General features: G+C 43.8%; 1 protein-coding gene and 1 long non-coding RNA gene across 4 annotated transcripts in view; both read right to left on the minus strand.

The window, feature by feature from the left end:
- bmpr1ba (bone morphogenetic protein receptor, type IBa) overlaps window positions 1-3,938 on the minus strand; it is a 36,015-nt gene extending 32,077 nt beyond the window's left edge. For all 3 annotated transcript variants that reach the window (XR_014570320.1, XM_083783291.1, XM_083783290.1), the window contains exon 1: window positions 3,710-3,938. Coding sequence is in view for 2 of the 3 variants with exons in the window: in XM_083783291.1 (XP_083639417.1) it covers window positions 3,710-3,830 (121 nt within the window). In the remaining variant the exon portion in view is untranslated. The remainder of the gene's footprint in view (window positions 1-3,709) is intronic.
- Window positions 3,939-4,055: 117 nt separating this feature from the next.
- LOC310872493 overlaps window positions 4,056-19,287 on the minus strand; it is a 76,516-nt gene continuing 61,284 nt past the window's right edge. Inside the window, exon 3 of the long non-coding RNA XR_014570393.1 lies at window positions 4,056-4,173. This is a non-coding gene — a long non-coding RNA (uncharacterized lncRNA). The remainder of the gene's footprint in view (window positions 4,174-19,287) is intronic.

Here is a 19,287-nt window from a genome sequence, read left to right on the forward strand (position 1 = left end):
TGTTTAACTCTTGAGAACGTTAAATGAAACGCTCTCAGGAGTTGGAAACGCTCTCAGGAGTTTAATTATTGTTAAACTTCTGCATTGAAAGAATTGCAGCATGGAATTGTGGACAAAATCGTATCCAACGACAACACAATATTCTTTAATTTAGGTTCCAAGAGGCTAAATGTCAACAAAATGGTGGTCCGTGGCTCAAATGTCGAACAAATAATGTATGAAAAGGGTTGAAAACCACTGGTTTAACCCATTGAAACCAGGAAAGCATCTGTGTCATTTTACATGTATTTTCGTAGGCTATTCAAAAACATGCCGCTGCGACGCTTGTACATCTGGCTATTTTTTAAGAAATCTTGAAAAAAATCATGAAATGTTGAATAGCTTTTAATTATGATTTTTAGAATGGTCCTTAACCCATTCTGAACGGGAACCCATTTTGGCGTTAGCATCATGTTATGCTTTAGCAGATCTACAAGCTCATAGCGCGCCACCGAGTGGCGCACTACGAGCTTGTAGGTCTGCTATTTTTGAAAAATCAAAGAACGACTGACATTTTTTAGAATCTGATCTCAGGTCAGAATGGGTCGATCAAACCAGTGTGTGTCCAGTGGAAACCTCGTATGAATCTGATCTCAGGTCAGAATGGGCCTTAAAATGAAAACATACTGAAATGGTTTTCTCTCCAGCACTGCAAGTCCTTATGGGACCTCCTGTAGGTGGTGCACTGTCCCTTCACACTTGGATCAACAACTGTGGACACTGCAGGCATAGGGTTTATGCTCAAATAAATACATACAGTACATGAATAAATATACTGTGTGTGTATGTGTCACTTGTGTCTACATACAGTATCTCCTCTCTATCTATCTCTCCTCTCTGATATATATAAATATATATCTCCCCCCTCTCTCTCATATATATCATAGATAGAGAGACAGAGAGAGAGATGCGCGCACGCACACACATGCGCGCACGCACACGCACACGCACACGCACACGCACACGCACACACACACACACACACACACACACACACACACACACACACACACACACACACACACACACACACACACACACACACACACACACACACACACACTCTTAATCCTACAGGCAGGCAGAAAGAGAGAATTTATTTTCAGCTGATCCAGCACTCACTAGGAGTAAAACAAAATATGAGGTGGACTTGGTTCAATTCCCACTTTCTGTCAGCGTTCACATCTGTCTTGCTGTTGGCAGCTGCTCTTAGGAATAGGAGTCAGCTAACTAAGAAATATAAACATTTGGGCCATTTCAAGCATTTGTTTGTGCCTCAAATGGATAAAAGGTCGCAGGATTATGTTTCGCTACTTGCAAATAGAAACTAATTAAATACTAAAGGAATGAAGGCTGAATTCACTGATTAAACAGACTCTGCAACCTCCACAAGAAAGAACAAAATGGATTGTAGCTGAATGTGGAAAAAGCTGCATGATTGCAGACAATGACAGGAAAGATGTTGGCGAGACGAGGGCAGAGGGTCATGTGTCCACATTCACATGCAGGCATGAGGAGAACAGTAAAGATGTCGGCGAGACGAGGGTAGAGGGCCATGTGTCCACATTCACATGCAGGCATGAGGAGAACAGTAAAGATGTTGGCGAGACGAGGGTAGAGGGCCATGTGTCCACATTCACATGCAGGCATGAGGAGAACAGTGAAATCATGCTCATTTATTTATTCATTAGTATTAACTCTAGAGGAGAGTGCACAAATGGAACCAAGTGGAGTCATAATAAGGGCCATTTAGTTCCATTTTGTACACTCTTGTGAACTCAGAGACCCCTTTGGGTCTGTTTGGTTCCTAACTATCAATCATTTAGCTGGGGATCCCCCTGGGACCCCGTCAAGGACCCCTGGGGACCCCGGACCCCTCGTTGAGAACCAGTGCAGTAGGCCTACACCACAGTGCAGTAGGCCTACACCACAGTGCAGTAGGCCTACACCACAGTGCAATACACCACAGTGCAGTAGGCCTACACCACAGTGCAGTAGGCCTACACCACAGTGCAGTAGGCCTACACCACAGTGCAGTAGGCCTACACCACCGTTCAGTAGGCCTACACCACAGTGCAGTAGGCCTACACCACAGTGCAGTAGGCCTACACCACAGTTCAGTAGGCCTACACCACAGTTCAGTTTCCCAAAGACTGGGAGATTTCAATTGGGTCGCCAAATGTTTTTTCTTTTCTTTTTTTGGATAAGTATATCATCTGAATGTCTTCTGCTAAGTAAAGCAAGCATTTTGCTACTTTCACAGCCACATACAAGTATATGAATTAGGATTGTCTGTGTTTACGCAAGTAAAGACAAAAGAAAGAAATTGATTGAACGCTGTGTACTGTCTTGTGTTTTTATTGGGAATTGGGTCATCTGGTTTTTCATCGTAAAGAAATAAGTTTGGTACACCATTCTGCAGGAGAGACAATGCCGAACATAGTGGATAACGCAGTAGTGCAACTGGTCCCATGAGCGCTCGCAGTGCAGACACATGAGAAACAGCAGAAGTGCCGTGTCAAGCCACGATGACACACATCACAGCTCTAAACATAACAGACTATTAAATGTGACACGCATTCTCTCTCCCCGTCTCTGCAACACCTCGCCAATCACACGGCGGACACCAAACATGGTCACACACGCACAGCGGCCGACACGTCTAATGGCAACAATGTGAGCCGATGACAATATACAGCACGTATCTTTGGCTGTTTGAGGTCAGCGGGATGAGCAGGATGCCATTTCAAATACATGACAGATAGGAAAGATTCACGGAGCCAAGGAGCCATGTTTGAACACATTCCAAGCATCACTTGGAACATGATTAGTAAGGACTGTGTGGTCATTGTGAAATGTCTCCACTAGTCCCAGTGTCATGGTCAGAAAGCACAGACAGACAATCTGCAGATTAATTGATCAACAAGATTGACAGATCAGATCTTAGTTAGAAGATCTTAGTTAGAACACAGACGTAATAATAATAATAAAATGAATAATAATGTCTCATTAATATTGTAAGTAAAAAATAAAATCCCCAGAAATGTGCAGAAATTCTTTAAATCTCCAACTGGAAAATAACGTGGAAAAAGCTGCATCACAAATTATACCAGCGGTAGATTTCATCCACTGTATGCACAAAAGTGCATGACACATAACTATAGGATACTGCATGTAATGCAATACTACTCCGCTTGATATAAAACGTCTGCGTCCTGTACAACTTATTTAATGTGGTTATGCTTAACTTGTGAATTTGAAACAGATCTAGATGTGCTCAACAGAGGATAGGCAATAAATCCCATGAGTCCGTAACTGCAAATTGATAACAAAAAGCAGCAGTGACAGGTCACAAAGGTATATAAGGCTGAATTTAAAAGTGACAGTATGGGCAAGTGAGCCTAAAATACAAACAGAAACACAGACTGCTGCTGTGTCTCACTTACTATGTGAAGTTACACATACAGTAGTAAGTAAGCCCCTAACTGCTTGTTTGAAGTGCACCCATTCTATATACTGTGAATACAAATTTCAATCAATCAATCAAACGTGTGCATAACTCGCATTCTAGGGAGTAAAGATCCTTTGATGAACTCCGTTAAACCAGACAACAACAATGACAGAGATGTTGAGGATAGCTGTGGGTGACGGCAGTAATGCAGTAACTCACCGTGTGTTGTGTGCGTGTGCAGGGAGAACAGTCCAAGTAGCAACAGAGAACTCATCCAGGTCACGCTCCACTGACAGGGAGAGAGGCAGCGCAGTAACAGTTCTTCTCCCTGCACTAGCATGGTAGTGTCTGGCTCCCCTCTCTTCTCCTCTCCTCTCTTCAATACACTCCACACAACAGGCTCCGCCAATCACTCTCACACGTCGCCTCTCCCTCCGAGTTTATGTGTGTGTGCGTGTGTGAGTGAGAGAGAGAGCGGAGCGGGAGGGACTGGGCATGTGAGCTCCTGTGTGTGTGTGTGTGTGTGTGTGTGTGTGTGTGTGTGTGTGTGTGTGTGTGTGTGTGTGTGTGTGTGTGTGTGTGTGTGTGTAACGTGAGAAACTCCACACCACATGAAACTTTACAGCAGCAACAGCAGTTGAAGTTGCTTCTCTCCTCCAAGCCGCCTGACAGTAGCAGTCCAGCTGAGAGAGAGAGAGAGAGAGAGAGAGAGAGAGAGAGAGAGATGAGGGGAGGGGAGACCAAAAAGGGAGAGTTACTTCAGTTGGCTATTGTAGGAGGGCTCACACACACAAACACAAAAAAACACAAAAGCACACGCACCAGCAGGGAGGGCCTGGTGACTAGAGTGAAACGGGGGTTGGAAGTTTGAACCAGCCCAGAGGAGCAGGAGGTATATTCTTTAAAGGTAATAGTGGGAGGAGTGTGTGTGTGTGTGTGTGTGTGTGTGTGTGTGTGTGTGTGTGTGTGTGTGTGTGTGTGTGTGTGTGTGTGTGTGTGTGTGTGTTTTGGGGAGGGTCTACAGGAATGTAAGCCCATGGCTGCTCCTAAAAGATCAGCTTTTTTACATTTCATTTTCATATCAAGTCCTATCAAATCCAGATTAAATTGGCATGCTGCTCTTTAACCTCTGATATACATTTATATATACCAGTAAGACGCCCTGCTGGCAAGAAGCGGCGAGGTCGCGTGCACGCATCCGCCTGGGTGACGGCAGACTGCTGGGCGAGTGCTGGCGCTTTGGCATGGGGGGTCAGATCAACATATGGAATGAATTCTGTACTGGCCATATATGGAGCGTGTCTTGAGTGTACAGGGTTTGATGAGGTCAGATCAACATATGGAATGTCAGAACAGGAAGGATGGGTGGGGAAGGATCAACATATGGAATGTCAGAACAGGTCAGCTCCAAGTTGATTTAAATTTTTTTGATATGGTAAACAAAGTACTGCACGTGACATAAGTAACATGATACTGGTTAGACAGTCATTAGTCAGACATCGACAACCTATCTCTACCCTAACCTAAACATAACCGCAAGCACGGGAGCAGTGCAGTTCGAGCGGTTGTCCGACCATTGTTTCTGCATGTCGGTTTGTTAGCGGGTCTAATCTTTGTGCGCATCCCCATCAGATAACGCAAAGCTGTTCGTTAAAAGGAGTACACAGCTGACTACATCTGATTTCACTCAACGACAGGCTCGTGGGACCCTATAATGCAACACACCCATACAACCTTATGAGTCTTGAGGCAAATTCTGCCAAACACAGAAGACTAACCTCATCAAAAAGACAAGGCAGTATGATTTCTTTGTAGAATGAGAGGGTCCCCCCTCATAAAAGGTTCACTGCACAATAGACCTCTCCTCCAGCTCCAGTGCTGTGGACAAATCAGGTTGAGGTTGTCGGCTGAGACACATTAAAGCATGTTTTAAAGAGATTACATCACTCTGGCCTGCAGCTTTTCTACTAGTAAATAAATGGGCTAAGACGCTCTAATAGTCCATTTCCTTTTTCAGACTTATCCTCCTGCCTGCCAGCATCCATCCTGCAAACAAAGCAGCACTGAGTGCAAAACAAAACAGATCCGAAACAGCTTTAAAAATAACTCCTGTTGAGTGTTGTTGTTGTTTGAACATACACACTACGTTTAACCGCTGCCTTAAAGAAGAAGATCAAACTGTTGTTTATTGTTAATCTCGTGGGTAGACGTCTTTCCTCTGCCTCTCATTCATTATTTCTCTCACACTCGTTGGTGTCATTCATTAGCGGTGAACAATGGATGGCCTGGCTCTCTCGCTACTAAATGAGAGGAAAAATCATTTCACAAAATAAACAACGCACTAGACCTGCATGCACTCTTCTCCTCTGTTCATCCAATTCTTTAAATCTCTTTCAGCGTTGCCAGGTCTACTTATTATAAGCGACTTTGGGCTTGTTTTTCTGCAAAGTTGCTTGTATATATTTACATTTTCCGTTTCTGAAGCGTGGTTGCTTATTTGGGCTTTTTTTCCTAAATAATGTTTACACCAATGGTTCTGAAACATTGTCATGTCAAGGATTATCCCCTGATTAATATGTATTTGTCCATCGAGCTTATAGATCGTCTATTTTTATAGATATCCAATGTTAAAGTGCTCATGTGGCCTAGTCGCTTCTTTTGGGCTTGTTTTCATAGACCTGGTTGCTAATTTCTCTCGCAGAATCCTGGCAACACTGATCTCTTTCATGCAGTCCCTTTGTTGTTTTCCTGTCTCTTCTCTTCTGTGCTCTTCTCTATCTTCCATGGACCATCACTAACTATTGTCTATGTCGTTCCTGTATAACTTTTAAACCAAAGCCCCTGTCTGTCTCTCAGGGGGACCTGTCTGTCTCTCAGGGGGACCTGTCTGTCTCTCAGGGGGACCCCTTCTCTCCAATCCCTTCCTCTTTCTCCTGTCTCTCTTCTCCACTCCTCTTTCCCCCGGTCTCTCTATTCCACTATTCCTCCTCCCCTCTTTTCTCCCCAGCTACCCTCCTCCAGTGAACCAGAATGTCATTTCAAGCATGTCCAGCCATGGGAAGCCTTTTAAAAACTGTGACAGCATTTATCCTCGGTCCCCACTAGCTGTGAAACCCTGTGTGTGTGTGTGTGTGTGTGTGTGTGTGTGTGTGTGTGTGTGTGCATGAGAGAGTGTGCATGAGAGAGAGAGATAGAGAGAGAGAGAGAGAGAGAGAGAGAGAGAGAAAATGTGTGTCAGCAATAATTTGTTGGAGAAGAAAATTATATATCCTATGAAAAGTTGGGGAATGACTCTTTTAAAGATCATTGTTACTTTAGCTTGTTGTAGTTCCGGGCCCAGATTCACACGGGCACACACACACACACACACACACACACACACACACACACACACACACACACACACACACACACACACACACACACACCCTCTCGTCTTTCAGCCCTCATGCTGGGTCCATGATGGATGGCTGAAAATGTCAGGAGCAAATGATGAGCCCAAATGTGAAAGAGAAAAGACAACAACAAACAAAAGGAGAAATGAAAGTATGGAGACAGAATCTGTGTGTGTGTGTGTGTGTGTGTGTGTGTGTGTGTGTGTGTGTGTGTGTGTGTGTGTGTGTGTGTGTGTGTGTGTGTGTGTGTGTGTGTGTGTGTGTGTGTCTGTGTGTCTGTGTGTCTGTGTGTGTCTGTGTGTGTGTGTGTAGCGCGGGCGGGGGGTAGGCTGGGGGAGGGCTGACTAAAGAAGGAAAGACCAGAATGTTGAGGTAGAAGTGACAAGTGCAAGAAAGCAAGAGGATGGATGAGGAAAAGATGAAAGGCACTGCAGAGAATGTGGGATGGTGGTATGGAAGCAGGCTGGATGAGTCAGCTGGGGGGGGGGGGGGGGGGGGGGGTGACTGCACTTCCCTGAGCTGATGGAGCAGCTAACATTATTCAAACCAACTCCAGTCATTTACTTGACAGCAGTTCTCACACCTTTTTATTTCAAGAACACCCATAACTCTGAGAGTGAACAAATTGAGCTTGGTTCCATTTGTACACTCTCTGTTACACATTTGTAAGCACATTTGGGTACCCATTTATCAGCTTCAATTCTATAGTCTGTTTAATCTGTACAGTATCCTTGGTGAGTTCGCAATATAGAGGTATATGACACTTGGAAAGATCCCTACCTTTAATGTGTCAAACAGGATCAACAAAGTTAATTCAACATTCTTATATAATAATATATTTCTTTGGATCACATTTAGGGCCTATTTATCTCTCATTTGATTGGAGCAAACAGGCTTTACACAGAGCAGGGATTAACACTTATAGCTTTAGAGAACAACACCTCTGTGGCACAGCAGCACATCTGCTAATTCCAAAGCATTCACTTCTGATAGTCTTTAAAACTAACAAGCAGTTTAACATAATCTGCTTTAAGCCTGTCCATTCACTCCTATTCAACCATGCATTTACATAGCAATCCTCTCTGCCTGAATGATTTGCTGAGAGACAGACTTAAACACTTGTGTGCGCACTTGTGCGCATGTGTGCGTGTGTGTGTGCGTGCGTGCGTGTGTGCGTGCCAAAAGGACAGAAAGCCAAAAGTGAAAACCAACCTTGGGGACACTGTTCTGATCCCCTTGGGTAAGATCTATGGTCATTTTCATGGTGAAGAAAGATATTTAGAGCTAAGGTTAAAAATGTGTAAAATGTTGAGGTCACTAGGCATTTAGGGGTTATGTTTAGGGTTAGAAATGGCACAAAAGGTGAAAATGGCAAAGGAAAGTCACTTTTGACAGGGACACAATGTGTGTGTGTGTGTGTGTGTGTGTGTGTGTGTGTGTGTGTGTGTGTGTGTGTGTGTGTGTGTGTGTGTGTGTGTGTGTGTGTGTGTGTGTGTGTGTGTGTGTGTGTGTGTGTGTGTGTGCGTGCGTGCGTGCTTGTACGCACATCGACGTGCAAGCATTATGTGAACATTAATTGATTGTTCATGTGTTGAATGTATGTTTGTATACTATAAAAATGCAAATGGTGAATGTGTGGGAATGGAAAGTGAATTAAACAGTGCAGGAAGTGTTCCTCTTCCATTGCAGTCCATTCACACTCCCTGGGTGTTTGCCACAACCATGTATGTGTTGTGTTTGGGTTTGGAACCATAGGTGGGTCTCAGGAAAGTTTAAATGACTGCCCAAATTATTCTAGGGAAACTCATAAAATAACATTGTCAGGGTTGGTGGTAATGTCAAGGCCATTTTAACACAAAAAAGCACAACAAAATATTGTGACCAATGATGGGCAATTACCACTGGCAGACACTTCATATGCTGCACTTCACCTCAGCCAGGGGGTTGGACCACAGCGGTGCTCACATGAGACCACAAGAGTTGAATATGCACTGCCATAACCCCTCTGTTACCTCCAACGGATCCAGTTCAAGTGTAGGTGTATGTCAGTCACATTATCATACAAAGTAAAACCCTCTGTGTTTATTTTAACTCTGTGAGTGTACAAATAACGTAAAAAGTGGGGGACAATATTTGAGAATATATAGAGAGAAACTGCAGTTACCCTGCAGTGTAGGGTACAGGCTATAGCCAGAATGGTCATTTCTGCAAGCATGCCAATACACAACGACGATTGCAAACAAAATGGGAACGGTGATAGACCTCCCAACCTCCCAATGCCGCACATCTTACCCAGGTTAAGAGGTTATTAACTCCATTATTGCTCGCTAGGTGGTAGCATAAGCACACCTAACCTGTGCCACCTAACCTGTGCCACCCATCCGGTACGATTATAATCGTAGAAAGCAGAGAAAAAGTTATCAGGAAATAGTGTGTAACTTAACGGCATGAGATAGAGCAAGGAACCGAGTGAGCGAGAGAGAGGGGGGACCTCTCTGTGAGCTTCTTGTGTCCGTAGCGTAGGAGACAGGTTTTTAGGGAGCACTTGCTTTGCATCGCCAAGGCCCCCTGGCGGGTGGAGGCCTGTTTAAATTGAGACGAATGAAACATGTTAAAGGCGGGCAGTGCACAGAGTAACACCCCAAACAGCCCCCATATAGTTAAAGAAATGCTGCTAGGCCACGTGGATGGAAGAAGTAAGTGGATAGAGAAAGGAGCTGTGAAGGGATGACAGGAGTGATGATGAAGGGATGACAGAAGTTGCCTATCACACTAACCGTCAAGTTGTCAACACCAACATGTATTTATACTTGATTGATCTTTAGCCAAACTCCTTCCATACCCCAGCAAAGCAATCCATGCTCACACACACGCACACGCACACACACAAAAGTAAGGGTTTTTCAACTTTTTCATGTTTGAGACCCATCTGTCCTAAGTTCAGAGTCAGGTGAGACAAAAAAAGGCTATCAAAATAATACTACATATATAGCTAGCTTCAATACATTGAAAAAGCTCCAAGATTTCCGTATAACCAATTACAAATGCACAATGAAATGCATCTCCTCCTCCCTATCCATTTACATCAATCAATGCAAAGCAGCTCCTATCAACCTGGAGAAGTCAGAATCAGAATCATCTTTAATGTCACATCACATCAAGTAAAAAGTGGGTGAAATGACTAGTTTTTGTGCATAATTCCCATCGTGCTATTTTTACAAGAAACAAAGAAAGGGAAGAAGAGAAGAGACGGTTAGGAGATCAAGGCAAAGCTTGTTCCACACACAGACAAACACTCATACGGTCTCTCTTAGCTCATTTACAAACGGCACAACCGTAGGGTCTCTCTTGCCTCATTGGTGCCTCTCATTCAAAAGGTGAAATACTTCATGATCTCTGCACCTGGCCATCAACACCTGGCACTGTTCAGTCACAACAACAGCGTGCAGATGGTTAAATCTTTGTGAAGAGCAGCCAGGCAGTTAATTGTATGAAACAGTGAGCCTGATAGTTTGAAACCACTCATATGATGCATGAAGAATATCCCCTGCATCATGGCTGAGTGTGAAAGGGGTCTCACTCTTACAAAACAATAAAAGAAAATCACACCCGTGTGAAGTAAGTGGTGCAACTCCATGTGGGGGGGGGGGGGGGGGGGGTGTTCCAGAGTTACCGTGTGGGGGTCCCTCTACTGTACCCTCCACTGTACTGTACTATCACTGTACTGTACTGGCACACCCGAAATCACCATATATACAGTTAATATGTGTGTGGGTTGCGCACAGGTGGTGAAAAACAACCATGCTGTTTTCGTGCTCAGACGCACCCAGCCACCCACACACATAGTCACTTAAGGAAGTGGTTGCACAACTTACAAATTATGAAACAATACAGTTCAAAAAATGTTGTTGTCCGATGTAAATAATTTAATAGCCAAGGAAGTGGCATTCCCCTGTGTTCTTATGCGTAGCCCAAGTTTGATGATGGTTTGGATTGGAAGATAAGTGAACATACTGATTTCTGATTGGAAGATAAGTGAACATACTGATTTCTGATTGGAAGATAAGTGAACATACTGATTTCTGATTGGAAGATAAGTGAACATACTGATTTCTGATTGGAAGATAAGTGAACATACTGATTTCTGATTGGAAGATAAGTGAACATACTGATTTCTGATTGGAAGATAAGTGAACATACTGATTTCTGATGGACTCATGGAGTCTGAAGTGTAACACATCTGCCCTTTGTGTTTCATTTCCAATAACAAGAATCTCTGTCTGTCCTGTCTTTGTAAAACTGCCAAAACGTTTGAGATATCTATTATGTTATGCACAGTGCACACACTGCGCAAACCAATGTCCAACATCACCAGACAGGCTCTGACTCTAAACCCTCAAGCGAAGAGAAACAGAGGCCGGCCAAAAAACACCTAGTGGCGGGATCACCAGGCAGACACCAAGAGAGAGACTGGGTTACACCTGGTCGCAGAAAATAATCCCAGTGACCGAGAACTAAGTGCTGTAAGTATGCAAGTAATAGATTGCTAATGTCACTAACTTAACTCCATAAAGAAAAGCGAAAACTGTTCTCAACAGGCCCACCTGGGCCCTCATCAAACCCTGTACACTCAAGAGACTGTCCCCGCTACCACCCTTAGATCTCCATACTGTATGGACCTGACCTGTTCTGACATTCCATATGTTGATCTGATGTCATCAATCCCTGTACACTCAAGACACGCATATGTCCACTACAGAATTCATTCCATATGCTGATCTGACCCCACATGCCAAAGTGTCAGTGCAGTCTGCACGCGACCTCAGGGTGTCTTACTGGTTAATATTATTATTATTTTGCCAAGATATATCTATCTAAGGTCTCCCTCAGTTGAATAGACTTACTAGAGCAAACACGCAGATAATATCACCTGCCAGAAAACACACGCACTCACACTCTCTCACACACACACACACACACACACACACACACACACACACACACACACACACACACACACACACACACACACACACACACACACACACACACACACACACACACACACACACACACCTAGCCAGTTGTCATATTACAACACACTCACACAAGGCTAGGTGTCGAGCAATTTAAAGTTAATGAAGACCTAATGATAGACTGCAAATGGCTTTTACAGCTCATTATTGTCATTGTGAAACAACTGGCTGTATCACTTTACGGCTACTATAAAATCACTGACAGGGACAGGCGTGGTTATGGGCAAGGTAGAACAGCACTAAGAATGAATGGTTAAATTCATCTCTGGTAATCACAATGACATAAATAACTCCATTATGTTTAATTGCTTTACAGTATATCAAGAGTGACAGGTTAAGTTTTCCCTCCAAGCTACTTTAATATCATAATTACTGTGTTGCTCGACATTTCAGTGGGATTTGGTATCCTGTTGCTGTACTCTGTGGGAGACAGGAAGAACAAAGCTTACTAAACTAAAGGCTTCAATATAATTAAAGGTTAAAATGGTCCTCAGGTAATTGTAATACCCTAAATAACATATTAATTGGTCCTCAAGAAGTCAAGAACAGTAATTCCTAATGATTTGTGGCTGTACAATGAAGATGATTCATACACCAGTTTATGGACTGTTGGAAACTGCAACGGTTTACTGCAAGTCATTATTTTCACTGTATTCAGAAGACAAATGGTTTGACCCCTGTTAAAGGAAAAACGTCCGACTTTTACAAAAATGACTGATTGGCCAAAAGGATGGAATGTCAACAATGTTCCCTGAAGGTCCAACAGGCAGCAGAAGAGCCACCTGCTATGTGGGAGCTCTGGACAAGACAGAGAGAGAGAGAGAGAGAGAGAGAGAGAGAGAGAGAGAGAGATTTAAAGCAATCAAATAACGATTTTGAAAGAAGTGACTTAAATGGAAACGACCACGGCACAGCTTTGAGCAAACCATATCCCCATCCTAATAAGCAGTAAGCACCGTCCTGAAGTCTTTGCATTGGTTCTGCAATGTCGTTGTTGTTTAACACTTAGTTTCTAACTATTTCAGCAATGAAGGCTATTTGACACTCACCAGTCTCAACCCTCTTGAATGAAGCGTTTAGAGACTGGGTAGCGAGTCTAAAGATTTCCTCACCTAATGTAAAAAAGTTCAACTGGAGTTCAAATGGCTATGGGGGAAGCACATGGCTGTCATGCAGGAGATTCATTGCACAATTCCATCAAAGTTATTATTATTTAGCTGTCACAGTGACAGTTTAGAGTTAAATGGCTTGGATCATACATTTTAAAGATGGTCACCTGGCAGCTCTGCAGGCACTATTGTACATGTTAAAGGAATGACAGATGATGACAGTGACAAATGGAATGATTCTCTGTTGTAGGGTTCCCCAATTAGTTTTCCTCAAGAGCCAAATTATGTCTATTGTGACATGCTGAGTGCAATGGAAATCTTATTTCATTAGTTAGAATACAGGTAGAAGATTTGACAGTTGCAGAAACACAATTGCCTGCCTTGACACATTAACGAGTGTCAACGTTCCTCTTTGTCAACGTTCCGCTGCAGTAAAGTGAATGGAGTTTCATTTCTCTCCAAAGGCCCTTGAATATGATGAAATAATATGATTACGGATCCCTGTGATTATGGTAAACTAAGCTCACATTTAATATCACACACACCGTGACCGTACCTGTAACTTTCATCAGACCCCACAACAACAAAAAAAAGTAAAAGAAAAAACTAGTCTACTAATGACAATCCTAGTCGAATCCTAGTCGACTATAAAAATCCTTAGACGGGGACAGCCCTTTAGCACAATTAGTTGCGATTTCAAGAGATGGCAGGCAGATATTTCTAATCAATCATGCAGAGCTTACTAGGCCCTGGATAGGTGGAAAGGACCACCTATTGTGGCAGTGGGTGCTAATAAAAGAACTACACATGTTCCTATAGCCAAAGACAACTGCACAGACGGCCAAGAATAGCACCTAGTTAGTTCTCTGTTTGTATCACTGGGCACACACGCACACGCACACACACCCGTGCGCGCCAAAGACAATGTTTCTTTCAGTTGATTTATACGTCATGTGGCTGCCTGCTGAGTGCTGTGTGTTTTGGACATTTAGTCCTATCATCACGTTAAAGGCCTAATAGTTTTATGGCCTCGAACACAAAATACCACATTTTGTTAATACAGCGCAGGTGGAAAGAAAAAACAATATTCAGCTGGTTAAAGTGATTAATTAGCTGGCTACACGTGGAGGCTGAGACGTCTGCTGCATTGATATGCCAGGAATTCTATTCTACTAACTATGGTCTACTAGTCAATTACTGAAGTAGTATTAGTAGCACAGAGTGAGAAAGCCAGTGCAAAAAGAGATGGGGAGAAGAGGAGAGGAATGGTGTTTTGGGCCAAACAGAGTGAGTTGACAGAGAGGGCAGAGAACTGACCTACAAACTGTCGGTAACCCCAACACCTGCCTGAACACATTAACAAGGACAGGGCCCTCACATGCATTTACACACACACACACACACACACACACACACACACACACACACACACACACACACACACACACACACACACACACACACACACACACACACACACACACACACACACACACACACACACACACACACACACACACACACACAAATGTACCCACAACACCACCTCCTCTAAACCTGTCAAAAGGCCAACACCCTCGGAACAACCCGCAGCACCATCTGCTAGATAAAACACTAGCGCTTTGTTATTGTCCTTTCTCATGGACTTCACTGAGCGACCACATCCACACTGGCAGGGACTGCAGTGAGAGACCGCTAGCTAGCGAAGACTTCAAACAACAACTATGTGAGAAAGGTTAAAGGTGAGGGGAAAGAAGTGTGTAGCTCAAAATGGACATACCAGAAAGAGAGAGAGACAGAGAGAGAGAGAGAGAGAGAGAGAGGGAGGGAAAAATGGAGAGAAAGAGAAAGCAAGAGCAGCCGAAACCGCACAGGGAGAGACGGTTAGTGTCCAGTTATTCATCCCTCCCTCCTGTCCTCCTCCCTCCGTTCCTACCTTCCGTACTTCCTTCCTGCCATTACATAAAGACAGGTGACATAGAGACAGTTGGCCCCGTAACAAGCAAGGGCCGTTGTGATGTTTTCTTAGATTAATACAGTCTTGACTGCTACTGGAGGAGGACAGTTAATGTAGTGAATCATATTCACCAAATGGCTGGGCACTTGGCTTGAACAGATTATTTATCCAAAGTAAATGTTTAGAGAGCTTTTAAAAAGCATGTTTCTGCAACAAAGAGTGAAATGTTGTGCCGCATCCTATGGGTGTAAGTTATAGGCCAAAATGCAAAGTGACCTGGTATAGCAGCACTATTAGGCAGTTTTGAAAGGTTTCCTGTGTAGGTTCTTCCTTGGCCTACTGTGGGGTTACACGCCCCATTCTGACATGCCCGCAAGCCCCACATTACTAACCCTGTTCCTAACCCTGACTGCACGTGGAAGCCATGTAGTCGTATATGGCGGTGCATCGGAATGCCACTCTGTGCTCCCTACTGGGAAGGTGCCTGAAACAGAATTGGCTTCTTCACAATGCTGTCCCCATTCAAGTCGTCTTGGTATGTTCTGAGCCCTTTAATAAATGGAAAAAAAGGAAAGAAAGTTCATGCAAGAGTGATACACAGCATTACCAAAAATTTAATGATGTACCAGGTCAAAGCTTTGCGACATGAAGCATCGATTACTATTTTTGATTGCAGTAAGTACAACTTCCTCCACTCCTGGCATGATTCTTCAATTCCATTATGCTACCCATACAGCTACCTTCTCAGAACATATCGTAATTTCCTTAATTAAAAGCAACTAATATTTTTCCCTACATATGTAAATATCTGAAGTTGTCCCTTCTTTGTCAACAATTTTTGTATGCTATTTTTAACTCATAATGTGACTATAAAGAAACTTTGATTAAAAAATCTAAAATGAAATGGATGATGACACTCCACTGTCACTCCGTGCCGCGGCAGTGTCTGTCCGTGTGGCGGCCGCCGGTGTAGATGCGGCAACTGCCGATTACAGCTGTGGCAGTGTACCGGTTAAAACTCACCCGTGGCTCCTGACATGCGTTGCCGGTTAAAAATCACAGTGGCTTCCCTGTGAGGTTAGGGTTTTGGGTAGAGTGTCAGCGTGGCTGGTTAAAACTCACCCATGGCTGCCGACATGCGTTGCCGGCTAAAAATCACTGTGGCTTCCCTGTGAGATTAGGGTTAGGGCCCGGGGTAGGGTGTCGGACTAATGCAGAAACACTGCCGCGGTAGCCGGTGTCGGAAAATACACTCGCTCTCTCTCCTGAACTCTCCATCTAACCTCTCTCAATGTCAAACAATAGTTTGCATCATGGTCATACCAACGTTCCTCCATTCTAATTTGACAATTTTGGACCCAATCTTTAGGCCCAGGTCTCTACATCTTCCTACCACTATTTCTCTGCTACTGCAAGGTTGCCTTCCATTTTTGTCATCCCTGGTGGGTAGGAAATTGCCACCCTAGGCACTAGCCTACTTCTTGTGGAGGCAAAGGTTGTGACAGTGGATTGGTAGCCATGCAACTTGGCCCAGGGATCGCTATTGTTCAGTGCAACATTGATTGATTGACATTTTTAATTCACAGTAGCCCTATGTTACATTTCAAACGCAGGCACAAGTCAATACAAAAACTGTTACTTTGAGACTGACACCGAAAAGCACTAGACTTGTTTACATGTACTGCTGTACTGCTGTAACACCCTGAATTTCCCCTTGGGGATCAATAAAGTATCTATCTATCTATCTATCTATCTATCAGGGTCCTCCATTTTCAATTCATCAGAACATTTAAAGACATACAATATCTTGTGGAGGAGACGGACCAGCGGTTCATTGAGACAGAGACAGTCTGTCTCCTTCTCCTTGCTCCCGGTCTCGGGATCCTTATATTTTAAAATGAACCCGTCTGTTTTTCAAGTGTTTGCTCTTTCAATTTTGCTTCTTTTGTATTATTTATTGTTTATTGCGAGTGCGGAATAGACTTCGCGTTTGCGTAAAGACGCACTGTGATTGGCCAGTACCTTGAGTGGCAGTCGGGGCGCTCTCGCCAACACATGATTGCGCCGGGCAGCTCTCCCTCCCCCAAGGCGGCCTCTGCTTCAGTTGCAGCGGTGTGTTTTTTGTGTGTGAGTGTGCACCCACCTTAGCCTGCAAACCAGACCAATCTGGTGCAAAAAAACTTAAAAGGAACCCTGGCTAATATGACAAATATGCCTTAAAACATTATACTTGCCCTCTATAGCTAAAATTAAAAACTAAAAACACTTTAAATATACTCTTTCATGAATAGAGAATCTTTCACTCAATAGGAACTGCTCCTGTCGCAAGTTGATGATGTCATATGTCTGTGTGGTCCAGCCCTATGGAATATATGGAATGCACATGCTAATAAAAAGTATTTAAAATATTGCTTTGATGCTCATATTATCCTTAGGAACATAAAGTTGGTATTTAGCATACGTATGCACTCCATACATTCCATAGGGCTAGACCACATTGACATATGACATCATCAACTTGCGACAGGAGCAGCTCCCATTGAGTGAAAGATTATCTATTTATGGAAAAAAAATGTTTTAACTTTTTTATTTTAGTTGTAGAGGGCAAGTATAATGTTTTAAGGCATATTTGTCTTATTAGCCAGGAATCCTTTTAAGATCTAGGCAGTGATATTAGTCTGGCCATGCCAGGCTACACTCACCTCACCTGTTGCCCTTTTCTAGTGCTTATGCCTGATTGTGATTGGTATGTTTACAATGAACTATCTGTATACATGACTGCTGTGTTTGATAAACTGGTTCACATTATGTGGTATTTTTAAAGGAAGTGCCTTGAAATGTCAGAAATGTGACCTGCATGTCTAATATAGAGAAGTGTGTTTAGTGTTTTGTTTTTTACTATAATTTGTCTCTCCAAGGATAAAGGCTCATTTGAGCTAGCCTGCATGTGATCCATTTCGAGTCTGAACATTTGTGCACTGACATAGACAAAATTGCACAAAACTTGTATCTCGATATGTCTTCATTTTTCCATAGGCTAAATTAATTAATACTTCGACATATGCCAGCGTTGTGCTAAAGTAGCGCACTATAGCCTATTGACAAGCTCATAATCCATCACGTTGCGTTGCGTTGCGCTGCGCTGCGCTGCCATTTATTTTGGAAAGATATTGGGCATAATGACATGCCCAAAATAGGGTCGCCAGGCTGAAAGTGCATGGTTAAGTCTGCCTGTGAGTTTTATAAATATTTAACCAACGAATAGTATTAAGAACAGCTATTGTGACTAATAACTACATCATTTTTTTGGGGGGCTACATACAAGGTTTCCGGCCAACACAGTGATGACATGGTGTAGAGATGAAGGCGTATACAGTATGCAGGTCTGCTGGTAGCCAAACTGTTGTAGCATTCATAGCGCTGACAGTAACCAGGTTGGACAGGAAGGTGGGGAGGGGTTGGAGAGGGGAGAGTCAGGCAGGAATAGGGCAGAATGGGGGGGAGGTGCTGGGGGTGAAGCGGGGGTGTTGGAAGGGTGGCAGGGGGGTGTGAGGGTCCAGTAGGGGTGAGTGGCGCAGCGGGATGAGAGCGTGGGGAGTTCATGCCCCCGCCAGGCCCTTTTCACACTGCATAAACAAAGAGATTACAGAAAGAAGGAACTCTGTGCCACTAACAAGCAACACACACACACACACACACAATGTCAAAATGCACACATACAGTGTATGCTTGTGCACATGAAGCCGTGCACAAAGACTCAACACAGTAAAATCTTCAGTGACCCGCAATCGTCCATTTGGGTCCATTTTTTACAGTCTCGGAATTAAATTAACATCCAAGGATTTTACTGTGTGTGCATGAACATGCACCATGCACGCACGCACGCACGCACGCACACACACACACACGCACACACACACACACACACACACACACACACACACACACACACACACACACACACAGCTAACAAGGAGCATCACAACATAGTGGCGCCACCTGTCTCCCCATTCGCCAATTAACGAGCTCCCAGCTTGTAGGCAGTGACAACGAGGCGGCAATTAGCAGAGAAAGAAAGTAGGGGAGGGGGGGCAACGAAATGAGGAAAGAAAGGCAGACTGAGAGGGACAGCAGGGGCTGTAGAGGGGGAAGAGATATGGTCACCAGACATCCCGGTTTGGCCGGGATTGTCCCCGTTTCAAGCGTTTCTCGGGTGTCCCGAGTCCAGACAAATATCTATAAAACAGTAAAATGTCCCAGTTTTCAACATTCATACCACAATGTCCCAGTTACAGCACAA

This window comes from Protomyctophum parallelum (assembly GCF_964188405.1).
Source record: "Protomyctophum parallelum genome assembly, chromosome: 15".
Classification (NCBI taxonomy): domain Eukaryota; kingdom Metazoa; phylum Chordata; class Actinopteri; order Myctophiformes; family Myctophidae; genus Protomyctophum; species Protomyctophum parallelum.